At 48.2% G+C, this 18,411-nt stretch overlaps 1 protein-coding gene across 1 annotated transcript in view; it reads left to right on the forward strand.

Moving 5' to 3' along the window:
- Window positions 1–18,411, forward strand: part of LOC126638559 (collagen alpha-1(XXIII) chain-like) — a 167,494-nt gene that overhangs the window by 142,876 nt on the left and 6,207 nt on the right. The window contains 19 exon segments of the mRNA XM_050312532.1: window positions 1,050–1,076; window positions 2,931–2,957; window positions 3,629–3,662; window positions 7,843–7,913; window positions 9,167–9,283; window positions 9,728–9,763; window positions 10,268–10,294; window positions 10,697–10,723; window positions 11,517–11,561; window positions 12,107–12,169; window positions 13,114–13,158; window positions 13,637–13,714; window positions 14,268–14,291; window positions 15,185–15,238; window positions 15,931–15,975; window positions 16,440–16,470; window positions 16,473–16,528; window positions 16,880–16,951; window positions 17,754–17,795. Of these exon segments, the coding sequence (XP_050168489.1) occupies window positions 1,050–1,076; window positions 2,931–2,957; window positions 3,629–3,662; window positions 7,843–7,913; window positions 9,167–9,283; window positions 9,728–9,763; window positions 10,268–10,294; window positions 10,697–10,723; window positions 11,517–11,561; window positions 12,107–12,169; window positions 13,114–13,158; window positions 13,637–13,714; window positions 14,268–14,291; window positions 15,185–15,238; window positions 15,931–15,975; window positions 16,440–16,470; window positions 16,473–16,528; window positions 16,880–16,951; window positions 17,754–17,795 (921 nt within the window).

Here is an 18,411-nt window from a genome sequence, read left to right on the forward strand (position 1 = left end):
GCTGACTCGCAACCATCGTGCTGTGGCTCTTCAGGGACAGTTTGCAGGGCTGAGCCTCCTCTGGGCTTCAGTGAGGAAAGGTGTTAAGTTTGTGGATTGGTGGGAATTCTGTTCTGGGATTTATCATAACTTGGGTGCATCTCTACATCCCCAAGTGCCTGTGTGCCAGCAGCACCTGAGGGCAGGGGCAGCTTTGGCTTTCGAGCATCGCTGCTTCCTCCCCACACACATCCCTTCTCAAAAGCAAGGTTTCCTATGGCCCAGCACAGGCAGTGGTTTCATGTTAATTAAGGGCTTAAATGCCAGAGGTGGCAGGAAAAGACCATTTTTGATGTTGATTTACCAGGCAGCAGCCCTAGAAAAGGGAGGACTTGGGGAAGAACTGGGGTAGCCGAGTGCTCGGTCTTGCAGTTACGAGTGCTCTTCCAGCTTTGTGTCACTGCAGATGAGCAAAGCACAGAGCTGTCAGCCTGGGGAGCAGATGCACCTTCCCTTTCTCCACAGCAAGAAACCCCTTCCCATCAGTGAGATTTACCAGTATGGACTGAGGGCGATGGCTGATGCCATCAGCCATTACACCTTGGGGAACCAGGTAGAGATTCAGCAAGTCTTTTAGCAAAAACAGATGGTTCAGGTCCCAGGTTGATGTGAATCACTCGTGGATCTGCTCTGTTTAACCAGATCAGGTGTGTTTTACTGCTGCTCCTTTTGACTTTCAAAGCCTCAGGGAGTCCCAAGTGTTGTGCCAGGGCAGTGTCACCTCATCCCTGTCACTAATCCTGTCGCTTCTTTTCACGCTCCTTCACACTCTGCAAATTGTTTGGTGCCTCTTACTGTGCTTCCCTGAAACCTTCCTGCTGGATTGCATGGATGAAGGAGTAGGTATATCATAGAATCATAGCCAGAGATTGTGCTATCCGTAAGTAGAGCCTCTTTCAGAGCATGCCTGATACTGCTGTGTTTGTAAATTGATCCTTTATTTATTTATTTATTTATTTATTTATTTATTTATTTATTTTAATAGTACTGTCTTTTCCTTCCTTTTCCAGGGTCCTCTTGGTTTGGATGGCAAACCAGTAAGTAGCATCAAGTGCCAAGTATAGCATGTCTTTGCTCGTGCTGCTCTGCAATAAATATGCAGAATGTCAATTACTACTCGTTTATTACCACGTATATAACTGTTTAGGGGAGAAAATTGTGTTTGGGAAATAGTTCCACGGTCTGTAGCACATGCAAGTTTGAATTCTAAGCCAGGGCTGGCCAGCACAGCTAGAGGTGACCTTTTCTTTACCTGTCAGCTCATCTCAGCTGCTTCTTCCCCTTCTGTGCCAGCTCAGAGAGCAGAGATTGCAGAGGGGCATCAGGCCAAATTTGGGAAATAAACTCCAGTAGCACATTCGAAGAAGCAAAGTCAGTAATCTTGGTTGTGTGCTCCTGGCACTACAAAGTGATACCATAAAAATAATAGATCCCAAAGTGGGTTCCATTTTCCTCCAAAGGAGCTGAGGTTGGAACTGCTTGAAGAGAGCACGGTGTCCATGCAATACTTTTTGGAACAGCTGGACTTCATTTTATGAGCTGTTTTCTTGACTTCATTTTTGCTTGGAAACCCTTTGGATATTCAGGTGCTCCACTCTTTTCTTACTTATTTTACAGAAACACAGACTGTTTTACTTTTATGCTAGCTGAACTCTAGCCAGCTCCAACTCCTTCTGCTGGATGGTTCCTACAGGAGGTCACAGCTCCATATTTTGTGTCCAAATCCCATTCTCTAGCACTACCTTTCTTAGAGGGCACAATCTGAAATCTTTTACAGTTCTGGTCCTAAACCAGCTGGGATTTCAATGTGGGCAGAAGTCATTCAGTCTTTCAGTTGAAAAGTTACTCCAGACACTTATCTCGAGCTAGGTAGGAAGTGTCTTGTTAAAACCATACCATTGTTGTTGTTGGTTTTTATCCTACCCCTGAAGATGACAAACGTAAACCAAATCTAGAAATAAAGCAATAGGAATGTAAAAAAAAGAAGGCCAGCTCACACTGGGGTGCTCAGGGCTTGGTTTTGAATCAGCAAAGCCCCGTCATGGCAGCACAGTCCAGCACCCAGGGTGCCACTACCGGGCAGGAGTGAGAGCCTGAGTGAGAGGCAGGGAAAACCTCAGTGAAAAAGCAAACTTCTCAAACATTCAGAGTCAAAGCAGACTGTTCATGATCTCTTCCATGACAGTAAGGGGCCAGCAGCCCTGCTTAGAGAGCAATTAACAGTGGGAGGGATGCATGAGGCTGCAGATCTGTCACTGCTGGCCTCTCTGCAGACCTTCCCCCACTGAATCCCACTGGGTCCTGCTTCAGCAAACCCCTTGATTTGGTCTGAACCCTGAGATTTGATATTCTTCTGTGCTGGAAGGAGGATGCAGAGCAGACACATGGAAGGGTTCTCTCTGGGGCTGCAGTGTGTCTCTGCCTGCCTGTCTTAACAGGCAGCTGCTCAGAGGGAAGATGAATGATGCCTTCAGCAAACAGGCCAAAGAAAGCAGCCCGTCCTCCTTGTTTATTTCAAACAGATGGATAATTGTTGTAATGATATGCTGAGCATGTGTTTTTTTCTACAAGTGATTTAATACCTCCAGATATCTTTTGCATCCCTTTGGAGTCACGTGTTTGTGTGAGTGGCTGCCACGCTGCCTGCCCTGCCCTGGTCCTTCTCCATCCTCTGTCCTGGCAAGAGCAGGCAGAACCTCATGGGTGCTTTTTTGTAGCGTGCTGCTCGTGTCAAGCAGTGTATAACTTAAAATTTAAGGCATGTATGCCTTAAGATAATAGAAAATATGGCTCAGGTTTGTGAATTGATAAGTGCAATCTCCTTGCGTTTGTTGTTGCATGCACTGATGATTCTGATGTTCCTAACTTGGATCTTTCTTATGTGTTTCCAGGGACCTCCAGGACCAAAAGGGGAAAAGGTAAAGGCTTCATTAATGCATGGATTTTGGGGAAACTGGGTGTATATCCTCCTGCTGCTTTAATCCTCTCAGTTCGTGTTACCCCAGTATGATGCTAGGTTTTACTGGGATGTGGAGCTGTGACAGTGGCTTCTCAGGTTGCTCTTGGAAAAGCCCCAGGAAGGGAAGGGCAGAAAGAATCTGCAAAAAAAAGTAGGAGGAACAAGGGTAGTCTTAAAGCTCACCCATGCTATAGGGTTTCTGGTAAGCCCTTAAGGGTCATGAGAGTGGCATAAAACTCTCTTGGTTCCTCCAGGAGCTCTGACTCCATCGCTCCGTGTTCTCATGACATCCTCCCCTGAAATGAGAGCAGCCAAAGAATGTCATTACTGTACTGAAAGTGAAGTTAATTCTCACATGTGTAGGACATAAGCAGTTGCTAGGGGGAGCCTTAGAGTTGGGAACAGTCTGCTCTTTCTGATTTATTATCTGTTTCATTGCCTGCCAGGGCAGAACCCTTCCCTATTGTGTTGTCTCGAGCCCTTCTCCTCCCTGCTTTTGAATGCATTAAGCAATAAGACTCTTGCCACCTCCCTTGTGTGCTGTAGCCATGTCCAGCTGACCCTGTGCTCAGTCCTTGGGGGCTGACATTTGAACTCTGAGCTGACCTTGCTGTTTTGCCTGATGTGCAGGGTGAAGCAGGGGACGTCGGCCCGAGGGTAAGTAGTGACATGGCACGTTAATTTATTCCAAAATCTGGTTGGGTTTAGTCACTGCACAAAACAAGGCTTTGTGCAGCTTTGCTGCAAACTGAGGTATGGTAACAATTCTGGAAACATTTAATGTTGCCTTTGGAGCTCTTTTGTGCTGGTGGTGGTGGTTTTCCTCGCTTTGGCCATGAGGAAAAAAAAGAGTTGAAGATCCTCGGGTTCCTCGTGAAGGATTTCACTTCTACTGAACTTTCTTATCCCTGATTTCCTCTTCCAGTGTCAGAGACAGTTTCTCTTGAAGCTGAGCTCCTTATTTGTTGGCATTAGAGCACCACTGCATGGTGGTAGGGCCTGGTGTCCCAAGGAGAGGTCAGGCACAGTGTTGTGCAGGATGGAATGTCCCTCCTCTCTTGCTGAGCTCCCAGCTGGGAGAGTGGTGGCACACAGGTGACATCCAGGCTGCCTTTGGAAACAAAGGGTTTAAAGTAACTGCAAAGGGTTGGCTGGTAGGGTTAGAAATCATTGCTGGAAACACAACCAGCACCTCAGTGGTTAATGTCGGGCAGAGATGCATCAGAGGCATCTTTATTTTCCTCCCTTGGGAAGTCGCTTTTGGAAGTTGGCGTCATTTTCTGAAGCAGCTCCCAAATGCCTCGGGCGTGTTGGGAAATGTCACCCCTGGGGTCTGAGGGCCCCTCAAATTTCTCTGGTAGATTTATGCCCTGTGTGGCCAAGGAGGGACTCAACGTAAGGTCTCCACTTTGTCCAAGTGCCCACCCACATACTCAGAAAAGGCTTTAAGAGGTGATTCAGCAGCACAGGGGTGTGAGTTTTCACTCCTTGGCTGGGGCTGGCGATGACTTTAGGGCTGATGGCTGAGGAGACGCTCTGGGACAGGCTCCGTTTGGAATTGTGAGGCAGGTGCCAGTTCCCAAGGTAACACTTGTCCTATGTTTTAATTTAACAAGAAAAAAGTGCTCGGGTTTTTTTGGTTGTGTTTGTTTGTTTGTTTGTTTTGTCCTGATCTGCGTTTGTCCAGGTTTTGCTGTAGTTGTAGATTTATTTATGTCTTTTTGCACAAGAGTAAGAAAAAGGCTCAAAAACAACCTGGGAGGAAAGAGGGAGAAACAAGCCTGGCAGAGCCATGCCCAAGCAGATCTAAAAACAGGTGCCTGGCTTTGAAAATTGCTTCCTTTATCTCTCCAGACACTCGGGATTGTGAATTGGATGCGAAACTCCCTAATACCATCTGGCCCAGATTATTTTTTATTTCTGAATTTAATCTCTCTGCTTCCTCCAGTTTCAGTGGTGGCTTTGTTTAGCTGATTTTGAAAGATGTGTCACTGCGAGTCATCGCATCAGTGGGAGGATAAATTATAGTTATAGGACTATGTCCAGTGCCTTCTCCCTCGTAAATGTTCATGTCTATGGGTGGTGGACTGGGGATAGCGTGTGTCAGTGAACACAATCATTAGGAATGACAGATTAAAAGAGAACAATCCTCGGGGGTGACTTTGGAGGGATTGTCTGCAGTGGGAGTGAGGTGATGGCAAGTGGGGATTAGCTACTGAATGTGTTCACGTCTGCACTGCTTCTCTTTCCGTCTGTAATAAACACCTGCCACCAGCGTGGACAAAAATAGAGATTATTACACATTTGAGTGTGCCTGGTGGCAGATGTTGGAGGGTGATTTTGGAAAGCTGAGGAAGATCACACTGGGTTGTCTTAATCACTGAATGCTCGTTCTTGTAAACAGCATGAGGGAGGACTCTGTGCAGGCTCACAGGTCAGGATGGGCAATAAAGGTACCCAAATACACTACCAGGATGCATGGAGGTGTATTTACAGGGAGAAAGCAAGCAGTAACAGATCCCCTGTGCTCTGGGGAGGATGGAGGCAGTCGAGGCAGGATGCTGCCAAGGCTGTGCCCTGCTATTTGTGTCACTCAACATCAACCATTTTGCTGCACTCCCAAAAAGGGCCGGTTTCATAAGCCAGACTTCGCTCCCTGAGCCGGCACTGGGGTGGCTGCGCTGGATTTATGACCTTAGCTGGGTGATCCTGTTCTTACTGACAGATCAGATGCTCAGACAAACGAGGGGGTTGATGAATCCCTGCACATCTGGGCTGGTGGGTGCGCGGCTCCCGTGGCAGCAGCACCGGGACTGCTCCCGGGAGGGAGAGATTGAGCAGCAGCTGGGGAGGGAAATGCTCTGCCTGCAGTGGCCCCACATGGCACGTGCCTCCTGCTCGATGGCCAGTGCTGGTGGAGGTGGCACCAGCACCACCTGCATCCTGAGCTGCTGGTGTGGCTGAACCAGCCCCGCAGCGCAGACACAAGAGGAGCTCTTTTTTTCTCTCTTCCTTTCTGCAAATTTTTTAATCTGCCTGCCAAGCTCAAATTGCAGATAAAAACTCAGCACGGGAGCTGTCCCGCAGAGCTCACTGTGACAATCAAGCAGACACCTCTGGATGCTTTTATTTTATCGTTTGCTTGCTTTGGACCGTTGTGTTGAAATGGGTAAATGGAGTGCTCTAAAGCTGGAAATCACCAGTGTTCAGGATTTCTGGGCTCTAACATTCCACTGCTCCGTGGGGTCAGACCCAGTGCCGGTTAGCCCAGTGCCTCGCAAGCAGATGCTTTGGGAAGTGAGGAGCAGGAACAGGGAACTCCACCACACTTAACCCCTCTCTCCTGGATCCTGGTTATCTGTGGCCCAGGAATTTCTTGAGCCAGGGACGGTGTCTCTGTATTTCATGTCTCTCAGAGTTGTTCCCCTTCCACTGGCCCATCATAACAGGAACTGTTTCAAATTAAACATGCAGTGACTGGATTTGGTGGGGTATGGGGTGTTTGGCCCCAGGGGAAACACAAATTGTTATTTCACACTAAAGCAGATAGGGCTGGGCTTGGAATGTCCTTCCTTGGATGGTGCTCACCAGTCTGAGGGGCAAGGAAAAAATTCAGTCTCTGTCTTACTCTGCAGGCTTTTATGAAAATCCCACTTCAGGCTCTTGTGTATCTTTATGAACATAATGAGCCATAAAACGGTGTCCTTTGTGTCTACCACAAAACCCTTTGCTCTCAGTAGAGTCTTTTTGGTGGTTTCTGTAGTATCTGGAGGGCCTGGCCAAGTGCAAGGGCTCTGTGTCCCCATCAATTTCCATTTTTTTGGGATTTCAGTGACGTTCTTCCCAAAAATGCCTGTATTTAAGTGAGTGTTGAGCTGAAGCCTCTCTCTACAGTTTGAAAAAAAAAAAATCATTGGAAGGGGTTTGTTTTCTCGGGTTAGTTCGTTTTTTCTATCTGACTTTACTTTCCCATCTCATTTTGAGGAGATGGTGATAAAAATCCGTGCTCGGTGTTCCTGTGCATGCCTGTGGCTCAGCCTGGGGAAGGGGTGGCCTTGCCCCTGCACTATTTACACTAAAACTGAGGTTTGGGGTTACCTGTTGTTGGTGTGTGAGGCTTAAAAGCTGCTGGGCAATTTGAAAAAGAGGCTTGTTCCTTAGAAACCTCCGAAAATCCTCAAGGAGGATGGGCTGTGTGTTCCCACAGGGCTTCTTCTGCCTTCACCCCACCCCTTTGATTTTCCTCTGGGTGTGTGCAGGGATGGGTGGGTGAAGGAAAGGGAGTTGCACGTGGTGCCCTGAGAAAGGAAGTGTCTTGCTGCTTCTCCCTGGACAGATGAGTGGAAAGGTTAAAACACAATGGCAATGACTACTGACATGGTCTAAATACATTGTTTTTGCATCATACAAATCTGAGAGATTTATCTGCAATTGGCAGGCTGGGGAATACATCAGTATTCATTTTAGCATCTGAAAAAAATAATATAATATTTGGTCTCAGGGAAATGCTGGGATATATCCCCTGTGGGGTTTATTGGAATAATGTTCTTTATTCTACAGTAGGGGAATCCTTGTCCCAGCTGCTTTGAATGTCCTATTGTGCAGTAAATTCATGAAAAAATACTTGTTTCCCTTAGTCTGTGTCCTGCTTACCAAGGTCCAGTGTATCCAGAACCTTAAAACCACCACTGCTGGCTACCAAGACTACTTCTTTCTCATGCATCAATTAATTGTCAAAGAAAAATTTTTATCTGTTGATGTAGCCTTTAAAACTCACTCTTCTGCTGTGCTTTCATCTCAAACTGTTGCTCTTCCTTCTCCTGCCTCCCACTTTCCCTGGCTAGATGGTTTTCCCCACCTCAATCACGGATTTCTGGCTAACGATCAGCTCGTCTTTAGTCGGCGAGTGCTCAAGGTAGACCCCAAATCTGCTGGTTTGTTGTGATTCTTTGAGCTGCTTCTGTTTCTTCTTTTTGGCTTACAGTGCACTGTTGCCATTTTAAGTTGCCACTACCATGGCTGTGTTTAGAGATGCTCGCTGGGGGAGTGTTTGAGTGAAACCCCACTGGAGTTTAGGGCAGGTGTCTGTCAAAGTGGAGAGACACCAAACTAAGGGGTTTTAGCATTTGCTTCTTTGTGAGAGTCTGGGAATCAAGCAGCAAAGTCCTCTAAGTGTTGATACGAACAGTATCAGTATCGTAAAATAAAATGCATTAAAACTAGAGTAAACTAAATCCTTGATACTCCAAATGTGACGTTTTAATTAGGAAAAATTCAGTGGGAGACTTGACTTGACATAATTGGTTGCAGTGTTCAGCATTTGCAACAGGGTTTTTTAAGAAACCGTGCAAGTGATTTAGGAGCCCAGATCCTGTTGAAAGGCCGTGGGATTTGTGCTGCTAAGTCACTTAAGGACTTCTGAAAAATCCCACACTTGTCCCTGATTTGAGGCCGAACCACATATATTAAATGCAGCCCTCTTACTGCCTCGGTGGTGACTCTTCCAGATGTTGCTAAAAGATTTACGAGGCCGCCTTTCCACGAGGCTTTTCCATTGTGCAGCCACGGGGACGGGCCCGGCCACGGCCCCAGGGCTGGGCTGTGATACCCAGGCATGGAGCCCCTCAGGATGCTCCCACCAAAGCTTCACAGCCACACAGAGATGCTGCTGCTGCTGCTTTCCCTCTGCACCCAAGTGATGTGGGGTGTGAGTGACTCAGGATGGTGATACATGGCCTTGGCTGTGTTTAAAGGATGAGACTCAGCACTGCTACTTTTTTTTTGTGTGGCTTTTCTGGTGTGGTGCACTGAGCTATGGCAGTGTGTGCATGTGCCAGACCAGCATGCTGTGGGTCTGAGTTATTTCTGGGTGCTGTTGAATTGGTAGTTTCCATGCAGACAGTCACTGGGTAAGGGCTTAATGAGATAAAAGCTCGTTGGAAGGCGCGTTGAGCTCGATCCTGGTTGAGGAATCAGACCCAAAGGGCATAAATTGGCCATGAGCTCACAGTCAGCCTTCCCAGTTGGGAGCTGTAATTAAATTCCTCTGGGGCAGCAGAGGCCAGGGTGCTGGTGGCCCAGGGATGCAGTGCATGTGTTGTGGGCACCCTGCAGCCACCGCCTGGCAGTGCCGCTTCACCTCACCATGTCTGTGTGAACTTCTTCCAGGGTGATCAAGGTCGAGATGGAGCCACGGGCCCCCCCGGTCCGCCAGGGCCCCCAGGTGCCCGGGGGCCTCCTGGTGACACGGGAAAGGATGGCCCAAGAGGACCTCCAGGCCCCCCTGTAAGGACGGGAGATGCGCAGAGAGCTCGCACCGGGCAGTTCCCACCCCCGGGGCACAGGAGGTGGCAGAAGGGTGTCCCTTCCCCAGTGCTGCCACCCCAAACCACTGCTCCCCAGCTTGAGCCACTGCTGGGCACCCATGGCTGCTCCTGGAGACAAGCTCTGGGGCAAGGGAGTAGGAGGGATTTTCCATCTTAAGTTTTGGAGCAAAGAGCTGGACCTGGGCATGTGTTTGCAGGTGCTGGTTGTAACTCAGAGACCCCAGGGATCTCCTCCCCCAATCCAAAGCCTTAGGGTGGCCTGTTGCAAACCTGCAGACCTCTGGCAATTTATTTCATAGAAAAACAGGCTAAGGGATAATGCAGTGCAACATTCTTGATTATTGCTGAGAATTTCAGAGAATGAGAGGTAATAATTCCAATGTTGTTCTTCTCATTTTGGCAGGGTTACAAAGGCGAGCCAGGAGAGGAAGGACTCATGGTCAGTACTGCCCAGAAGCTCCTGTATGTGTGTGTGTGTGTCCATCACCCCTTGCTTTACATCACCCTTCACCTCACTGCAGCCAAGTGGGTTTGTTGTTGCTTATGGAGGCCAAAAAGAACCCCATGTGAAATTTAGATTGCCCTAAAATGGATGTTTGTCCACGGGTACCTGTGCCCTGGGGAGGAAAGAGGCCGGTTGTTTCATGCCCTTGGCTCTTCTGGAGGGATGTGGTGCTCCCCTCTGAAACCACCTGGCAGTTGTACCCCCAATTCACTGAGGCTCAGGTTGGATAAAAAAGTGCTTATTATACATAAAATACACGAGCCATAAAAGAATATAATTTACTAGCAGAACAGAGAACTTCACAGTGTAATTTGTAAGGGAAGATGAGAAGTTGGCATCAGTGTAATTTTTTTTTCCATGGAATAAAGTACTCTTGGGAATGTTTTTATCCTGTTACATTCTGTTGTCAAACAAGTAAATCACTCCTATATCCAACAGGGTGCCAGAGGACCTCCAGGACCAAAGGTGGGTGATAATCTGTCTTATTTTACACGTGAATTCTTGAAATTATGCTGCATAAGAGGGGTGGAAATGAAAATAAGCATTTTGCACTCACCTGTAGGTATTAGATATAAAATTCCAAGGTATTGCATTAGCCATTGACTGGGGGTGTAAATGTCTGAATGTGTTACTTCCTCAGTATCACAACCACTGCCCATGTTCAAACCTGGAAACAGGGGTGGAGGGAGCCACGGGGGGCTGGAATCTGCTGTGATGTGGGAATGTGCTTTTTTTGGGGGGGATAAAGGTGATCAACACAAGCCCAGTATTTTAATTTTACAACTAATTTTGACTATCCATACAATCAGTCTTAATTTCTGTTATGTCCCTTAACTTCTTTCTCTTCTGTTGACGTTGCTGTTGAAGGGTGAGCCTGGAATCCAAGGGAAAAAGGTAAAATAGTGATTTATTCATTTTATTTAGTTTTTTTTTCTTTGTTTTGCTCTGTTCTTGCCCAGGGAAACCATTGCCAAAGACTGATGGGAGGCCGTGGTCATGGATGTCCATACCAACCCTTCCCTTGTGTTCCCTGGGGTTTCTCCCCCAAGTGATCCTAAATTTTGGGCACGGCCATTCCCTCAGCCTGGCTTTCATTACCACAGGCAAGCCAGAAGCTGCAGTCACATCTGCCCACTAGACAAAGAATAAAGCAGCAAGTGCCAAGCAAAGCAGTAGGTCTTGAGCCCTTTGGCTCCAATAATTCAGCAGAGATGTGCCTGGAGGATGTTCTCCTCCAAACCCAGGATGGGCTTGAGGCTCCTGGGATGGGCATCCCTGTGCAGTCCCACGGGAAATGCCCACTCTTAGGGACAGGCTGCTTAGGTCTGGCACTGAAGGCTGTGAGAGATTCCCATGTCCAAGCTCTCCACGTTTTCTCCTCATGGTGCCATTGAGCAGTGGATAAATCACTGCCTTTAACTGAAGCCAAAGCACTGACAGGGCCCAGCCTGCACCAAAACAGAGGTGGCCACGGGTGCTTTTCAGGCCAGAATTTGGCTTAAAAAAAATTCATAACTGGCCTGTAAAACTAATCTCTTCAGCACCTATGAAGTGGTTTTGCTCCAGGAGAACAATGAAGCACGACGAGCAAAACAAGAAAACCCCCTCCTGGCAGCTGGTGGTGGTGACCTGTGGTGAAGAGCAGAAGGGTCTGTGCATTTCACTCTTTGTATTTTATTTTCCCCAGGGTGACGATGGGATCCCCGGGGAACCAGGACTTGTGGGCCCTAAGGTGTGTTCTGCTCTGTGTCCATCCAGAGCGTGTGTTTGGAAGCATCTTCTGCTGTCTGGTTTCTGGGCACCCCATCACAGCTGGGGCAGGTTGGGAAGAACATTTCTCCCCTGACATGGAAAAAGATCCAGAAGCTTGGAGGGTGGTGAGACCCCAACACAGGTTGCCCAGAGAGGCTGTGGCTGCCCCATCCCCGAAATTGTTCAAGGTTGGGCAGGGGCTTGGCCACCTGATCTAGTGGAAGGTGTCCCTGCCCATGGCAGGGGGGGTTGGAATGAGATGATCTTCAAGATCTCTTCCAATCCCAACCATTCTGAGTTTTTGGGGCCAACTTTACTGCTGAACCCACCACCCTCAGCCAAACTGTTAAAGCTTCATTTTTATCTCAAAATCTACCCATTTGCACCTGGATAACGTGATGTGTTTTATGGCCAAAAGCAGAGCTTGGCTTGCTCGTGTATGGAAAATGAAGGTAAAGGAAGAAAAGGGTAACCTGAAGAACTCTGTTCTCTTTGTAGCATTTGCCTAAATTGCCTTGTTTTCAGGGAGAAAAAGGAAGCGTGGGTCCCAAGGGAGAGAACGGCACTGATGGCTTCCCAGGACCCAAGGTAAATAAAACCCAAACTGCTACAAAACAGGGGCATGTGATGAGTATTTTACCTTTTGCTGGTGACTTCAAGCTGGGTTCAAGCAGAGATCAGTAGGAGAGTTTTTAATTGTCTTCTGGAACATTTTTCCTCAAGAGAGGTAAAACTCTGATCCCATTTTGATCTGATGGGATTGATGGCTGTGGCATGTGATGAAGAAAGTGGGCTCTGGTGGCTCTTAGTAATTTTTTTTTCTCTAGATCCATAGTAACAGTTGTTCCCCCTAGTATCTCTTGAATTTAGGAGGGTTTTCTCTGCATTTTTAACATTTTTACTTTTTGGAGGGCTTTAATTAGGTCAGCAGAGGGATTTACGTGGGTATGGCAAAAGGGACATTTTTTTGAATCTTGAAGTGAATTTCAGGTCACTGCTGTGAGAGTTCTATGGCTTTTTGAAACTCCCTAATTTTCAAAAAAAAAAAAAAAGGAAGAAAGAAAAAGGGAGGGAAAGGGGGAAAAAATGAGGAAGGGAAAAAAAATAACAATTTGGCACAGCCCTTTTCCTTAAACTCGCCCTTGAAAATAGTTTAAACATCTTGGCTGAAACTTTCCACATGCAAAACTCAGCCTAAAGCAAAGAGAGCACAAAGCCTGGCACGCTTGGAGCAGGGAGAGGAGCTGGAGGGTGGCACATCACCAATACCAGGGGCTCAGCCCTCAGTGGGCCACTCCCTCCCTCTGCAATCAGACCCTCTCTCACTGTCAGCCAGCCCGCACCAACATTATTTGTGGCAAAATATATTTGCTCTCAAGTGGAATCTATTTTTTGCTGGGAGAAGCAGTCCCTTCTTGGTGTCATATTTAATCTAAAGCATATCCTTATGGGTGGGTACAGTATTTTCAAATGATAAATATGCTCTGTTTTCCTTGGTCTCTTTGAACCAAAAATGTGATTTTGATTTTCAGGGTGAAGCTGGTGAGAAGGGAGGAATTGGCTCCATTGGACCCCGGGTATGGATGTTCAGGATTTCAGTTTGGAGCTGTATGTTTGCCTCAGCCTGAGCTGTTCCCCACCACCTCTTTCTGCTTAGCATGTGTTTGAATTGCTTTAGGATCAGTTCAGTGTGAGAAAACAGAGATGGTGCATATTGAAACAGATGATTATGCAGGTACCAAATGCTGCCACAGGAAATCAGTCAAGTCCAGTTTTCTTATCAACAAGACCACCCTGTAACCCTTTTTTCTTTTACAAGAGGGAAGTTGGGAATAAGGATGATCAAGTGAGGATTTTTATGCACTTCTCCCTTACACCAATTGATGCCCTTTTGAGGTTTGGCTGGATGGCAGTTCCAGCTGTCTGACCAGGGACTGGTTAAATCCATGGGGTTGGTGAGGTGGTAACCCCCAAACACTGCTTGTCAGGTCTTTGCTTTCATCCCACCCAGTTCTCAGTGCTGTAAAATTTAATAGGATTCATGCCTGGTTTCAGGGTCCCCCTGGCCTGAAAGGGGAACAGGGTGACACAGTCGTGATCGACTACGACGGCCGGATCCTGGATGCACTCAAGGTAAGCCCTGCAGAGTCCTGCAGTCAATGGGAAGGGACTGAAAGCCTGCCAGGCTCTGCCCTGGTGATGTTGTGACACCCCTGTTCCTGTCCTGTGTCTCCTTCCCGAGATCTCTGCCTTGGCACAGAGCTGGCTGGGAGGGAAGAGCTCATTACTCCTGGGGGCTGAGGATATTTGGGATGTACCAGCAAAAAAACAGTGGCAGAACTCCAGGCTGTGAGCTCAGGCTTGTGGGAGCCAGCTGTGGGATGTGAGTCGATGTTCTGCAGGTAGAAGCAACGTGACACAGCCATATAAACACCTGCTGCAATGGGTGTGAGCAGCCACATCCCAGCTCAGGTGCTGCCCAGTTGCAGGGTTTGATTCCCTTGGTGTTGTCACTGCACACCCTCTTCAAGCAGCACTGGGGATGCAGGAGGAAGGGGAACAGCACCCAAGCCCTGACTTGCCTGACTGAGCAGGGCCCTGCCCTTTTCCCTAGGATGGAATAAGCTGAATAGAATAAATACTTAATTACAGACAATTGAGAACCATCCTAATTGTTTTATAACAGGCTGCAGGGATACACAAAGTGCTGGTAATTTCCGTTTGCCAGATGTCTGCATGGCATGGAGCTTTTGGGAGTGGAGTTTGTGGAGTGCAGTGGTTGGAGAGGCTCCATCAAATGTCTGGAGGCTTCATCTGCTGGAGCCAGACCCTCACCCATGTTCTGCATGCAGAGATTGCTGAGGGGCACATCACTGAACCTCGCTGACTTTGCTGTTTTCCTGCTTATTGGCTGCTTGCAGTGTTCGTGCACTGACCTGCCTCGTGGGCAAGGCTTTGGAAAGGCTTCCAGTGTGACTAAATGTAACAGCATTTGAGTGTGCAGCCATGGAAAAAGGTGCTTGAGGATATGATACCGGTTTGGTTTTCATCTGAGCGAGACCACAGCTTTTGCCGTTCGAAACCGTTTGCAAGTTGGAAAATATTTCGCTCGTCTCAAGGTGGTTTGTGGTCTCTGCACCCACCAGTGCCCAGGATGAACAGCTTCCTCCTGTCAGTGCTCACACAAACTCCTTTGTGTCCCCTCTTTAACTGCACCTCCCGGGCTGGCTGTGGCTGTTCCCAGCAGGATGCTGCTCCCCAGACCAGCTGGCTGGAGCAGGCAGAACCCAAAAAGAAACCACCAGATTTGGGGCCACACCCCTGGCTGGAGGCATTTTACCTCTTAACCCACGTGCTGCTGCACCTGTACGCCCAGCTCACTCCCACTGTGTTTTCTTCTGCGTGAACAACCCCGTGCCAGAGGGTGACTGGGGTGACTCTGTGCCGGTGGAGCTCCTCTCAGCGTTTGGGCAGCCCCACTCACCTGAGGGTCTGCTGCAGGTCGTGGCTGGGAGCTGCCCCTGCCTCACCCCCACAGCACGAGGGTTGTGTGCCATGGTCCTGCAGGTCACGATCCAGCCTGTTTTGTTTGCTGTGTTTCAGGGTCCGCCGGGTCCCCCAGGGCCACCGGGCCCCCAAGGCACTCCAGGTCCCAAGGTGAGCCCGACCCCAGACAGTGTTCCCAAGAAACACTCCATGTAGAGTCTCCCATGGAGATGCTGCCTGAGGGGGAATGTGAGGCTTTGTGTGGTAAAGGAAATGCTGTGCCTGAAAGGAATTGCTCTGGCTGAAAATAAGGAGGTTTCTACACAAAACCCGAAGTTTTGTTGATCTGTCTCGGGTCTCCAGCCTCTTCCAGAGGATGCTGTCCCAGAAAGGAATCCACTCCCAGTCCCACACCTGACAGGTGAAATCCCAGCCCCTCTGAGACCACTGTGGCAGGAGGCAGAAGTAAATGGGAGAAGAGCAGCAGCTGTGAGAGGGGCTGGCAGTGCCAGTGGCTGTGCCGAGCCACCTCAGTCCCACCCTCCCGTGTGCCCTCCTGCTTTACAAGCAGTAGTCTGTTCCCTGCAATCAGCTGCAGTTTCTTTAAAAGAAGAATGTAATTTGCAGAAAAGCATCTCTTGGAAGAATGGGATGGGGCAGGATTTCAGTGCCTAAGGTCTCATATTTGGATGAGCCAGTAATGCTGGTGCATCACTGACACCTCTGTGGTCCTGAGCCCAGCAGTGGCAAATCTATAACCACAATGGTTGTGTGTGAGTAACTCATTTCCTTGCAGAATGCTTCCCTGAGATGATTTCCTGATTTAATTTACCACGTGCTCCCCTTCCCTTGTGTCCCTTCAGGGAGAGCTGGGCTTGCCGGGCCCACCTGGACTGGACGGTGAGAAGGTGAGCTGGGCTGGATCGAGCGAGGCCTTGCAGGACCCAAATTAAACAGAGCCACAAACGCTGTGTGTCTGTGAAGAGCAAATCCAGCTTTCCAGGAGCAAGCTGTGCTCTGTAATGTCAGCTGTGTCTCCTTGAATCCACGGCCCGTGCCCCGCTCTGAGCGTGCCGATGCTGCTCCTGGCCGCGTCTGCCGAGCTAAAGGGGCTCCTGTCTCGAGTGGGGTCATCAGATGCTGTCTCCAATTTTTTTTTTCATAAAACTCCCTGACCCTAAATGGCTGCAATCCCTGCTGTGGCCCAGCCAAATCCTGCTGCGCCCACAAAATTGGCGTCTGTGAGTTCGAATGTTAAAACGCGGTCCTCGCTGCGATGTGGAGGCAGACGTGGAAAGGCAGAAGGGGCTGTTGTGTTTGGGGGTTTTTTAAGAGTTTTTTCCTAAGCACGTTGTTTTCTGTCACCTTGCAGGGTCCCAAAGGAGCCAAGGGTGACCAGGGCAGCCGGGGATCACAGGGCAGAAAGGAGAGACGGGAGAAATGGGCTTAGCGGGTCCACCGGTAGGTCCCTCCCTGTCCTGTCCATCTGCTGCTTGCTCCTTTAATGTCACTCCTGCAGATGCTCAGAGCGTGGCCAGGTTGGCAGATTTAAGCACTGACCTGTCCACACCACGTTGCCATGGAGCTGGTGAACGCAGCAGCTTCGAATTTGCATTTCTAAGGATGAGGGTAACAGCTCCTTCAGAAGGTACCAAGGAGGAGAAGACCTTTCTTCAAAGCCCTGCCCCGGGGATGAACATGAGCTTTGCTCGAGCCAAGGCTGGAGTTTAGAGGGGGACAAATGTATCTTTCTCTTTTGTTTTTGCTCTCCTGAAAGATGCACCACATCAAGGGTTCGCTTTTATCTTCCAGGGAGCAGAAGGGCCAAAAGGAGACAAAGGAGAAAAAGGAGACACCGGCTCACCATGTCTGCAGAATAATCATGTAAGATTTCAGCAACATAAAGCCTCCTCCGTGATGTGGGGTCAGGCAAAGTTGGGGGCTGCAGGCTGGACCTGCCAGTCCTGTACCCATCAGCAAAACCCATCTGTTGTCTGCAAGAACTTCCAGAAGTGTCTAAACAGGGTTTCTTTGTTAGGGAAGAGCACTTTGCACACTCAGATCTACAAAGTTACTTTAGATTTTGCATTGATGGTTGAGATATTGGATGCTGCTGTTATAATTTTGTTCTCAAAACACAGTAAGCTCCTTGCAGTTGTATGGGATTTCTGCATCCTTTTTTTCCTTATTTGTGCTTATTGCTTAATAAAAAAAGAAGTGGTAGGTTTTGATAGTTTTAATTTTTTTTAAATGACAGGAAAGTTCTAATTTTGTTCAGGGTGTTGGTTTGGGTGTGTGTTGTTGTTGTGTGGGGTTTTTTTTTTGGGGGGGGGAGGTTGTTTTGTTTTGTTGGCTTTTTGGTTTTTTTTTTACTTAAAAAGTCTGTTTTCCTCCAGTCTGTGCAAAAAATGGCATCACTACATCCATTTTATGACTGGCAAACACACTGAGTGGTGCTGGTCAGGCCTCTTCCTTTAGGGGCTACTTTGATGATTCGTGTGCTTATAAAGATTCCTTTATTTATACTAATACTACAAGCAACTCCTTGATTAGCAGATCCTTTGATTAAAGCTATTAAATCAGAGGGCTTTAAAACGTGATTCTGGGTTTTGTGAGGTTTCCATTGCTGAACTGTCTTGCCTCTGTGTCCAGCCTTGTTAACGTGCCATGTAATTCCCTTCCACAGATCATTCCTGAGCCTGGACCCCCTGGATTACCCGGCCCCATGGTAGGACTCTGGGAAGTGATTGCTGCAGATTACTTATTGCATGTGATTAGTCAAGGGCAAGGGTGGTTTGCTTTGTTTAATCAAGGTGGGCTGCTGTGAATCCAGGCCAGAAAAATCAGGGAAGAGCTACAGAGCTGTGTTCTGTCTTTGGAGAGATGAAAGCCCCTGATTTAGGAGGGTGCATCAGCATTTGTGGCACTTTCTGCAAATAGCAAAAGTTGTTCCTTGGGATGGAGAAAAGATAAAGCCTTGTGGGATGGGGAAATCTGTTCCCCACCATGATGGTGTCTGTATTCCCTAAATTTAACCATGTCAATAAGTTTTTTGCCATCAGCTGCACTGGGAGAGGATGTGGGTGGTGAATATGTGAAGCACTTCTGATGCAGATATCTGAGGGGTTTGGTGTCTAAACTGCTCCAAAAGGAGCTGTCAAAGGCATCTGGAAGGCCAGGATGTGTCTCCTGAGTCCAAGATTCACCCTGAGAGACCACGTGTCAAAACTCAGGTGGCTTTCCAGGTGACCTTCACAACCTGTGAGGTGTCCCAGCCATGCCCAAGCTTGCTGTCATTTGCTTCAGCAAAGTTTTGGGGAGGGTTCTTGCTCCCCAAAACTCAC

This window comes from Myiozetetes cayanensis, unplaced genomic scaffold (genome assembly GCF_022539395.1).
Source record: "Myiozetetes cayanensis isolate MyiCay16 unplaced genomic scaffold, myiCay2020 scf17, whole genome shotgun sequence".
NCBI classification, from domain to species: Eukaryota; Metazoa; Chordata; class Aves; order Passeriformes; family Tyrannidae; genus Myiozetetes; species Myiozetetes cayanensis.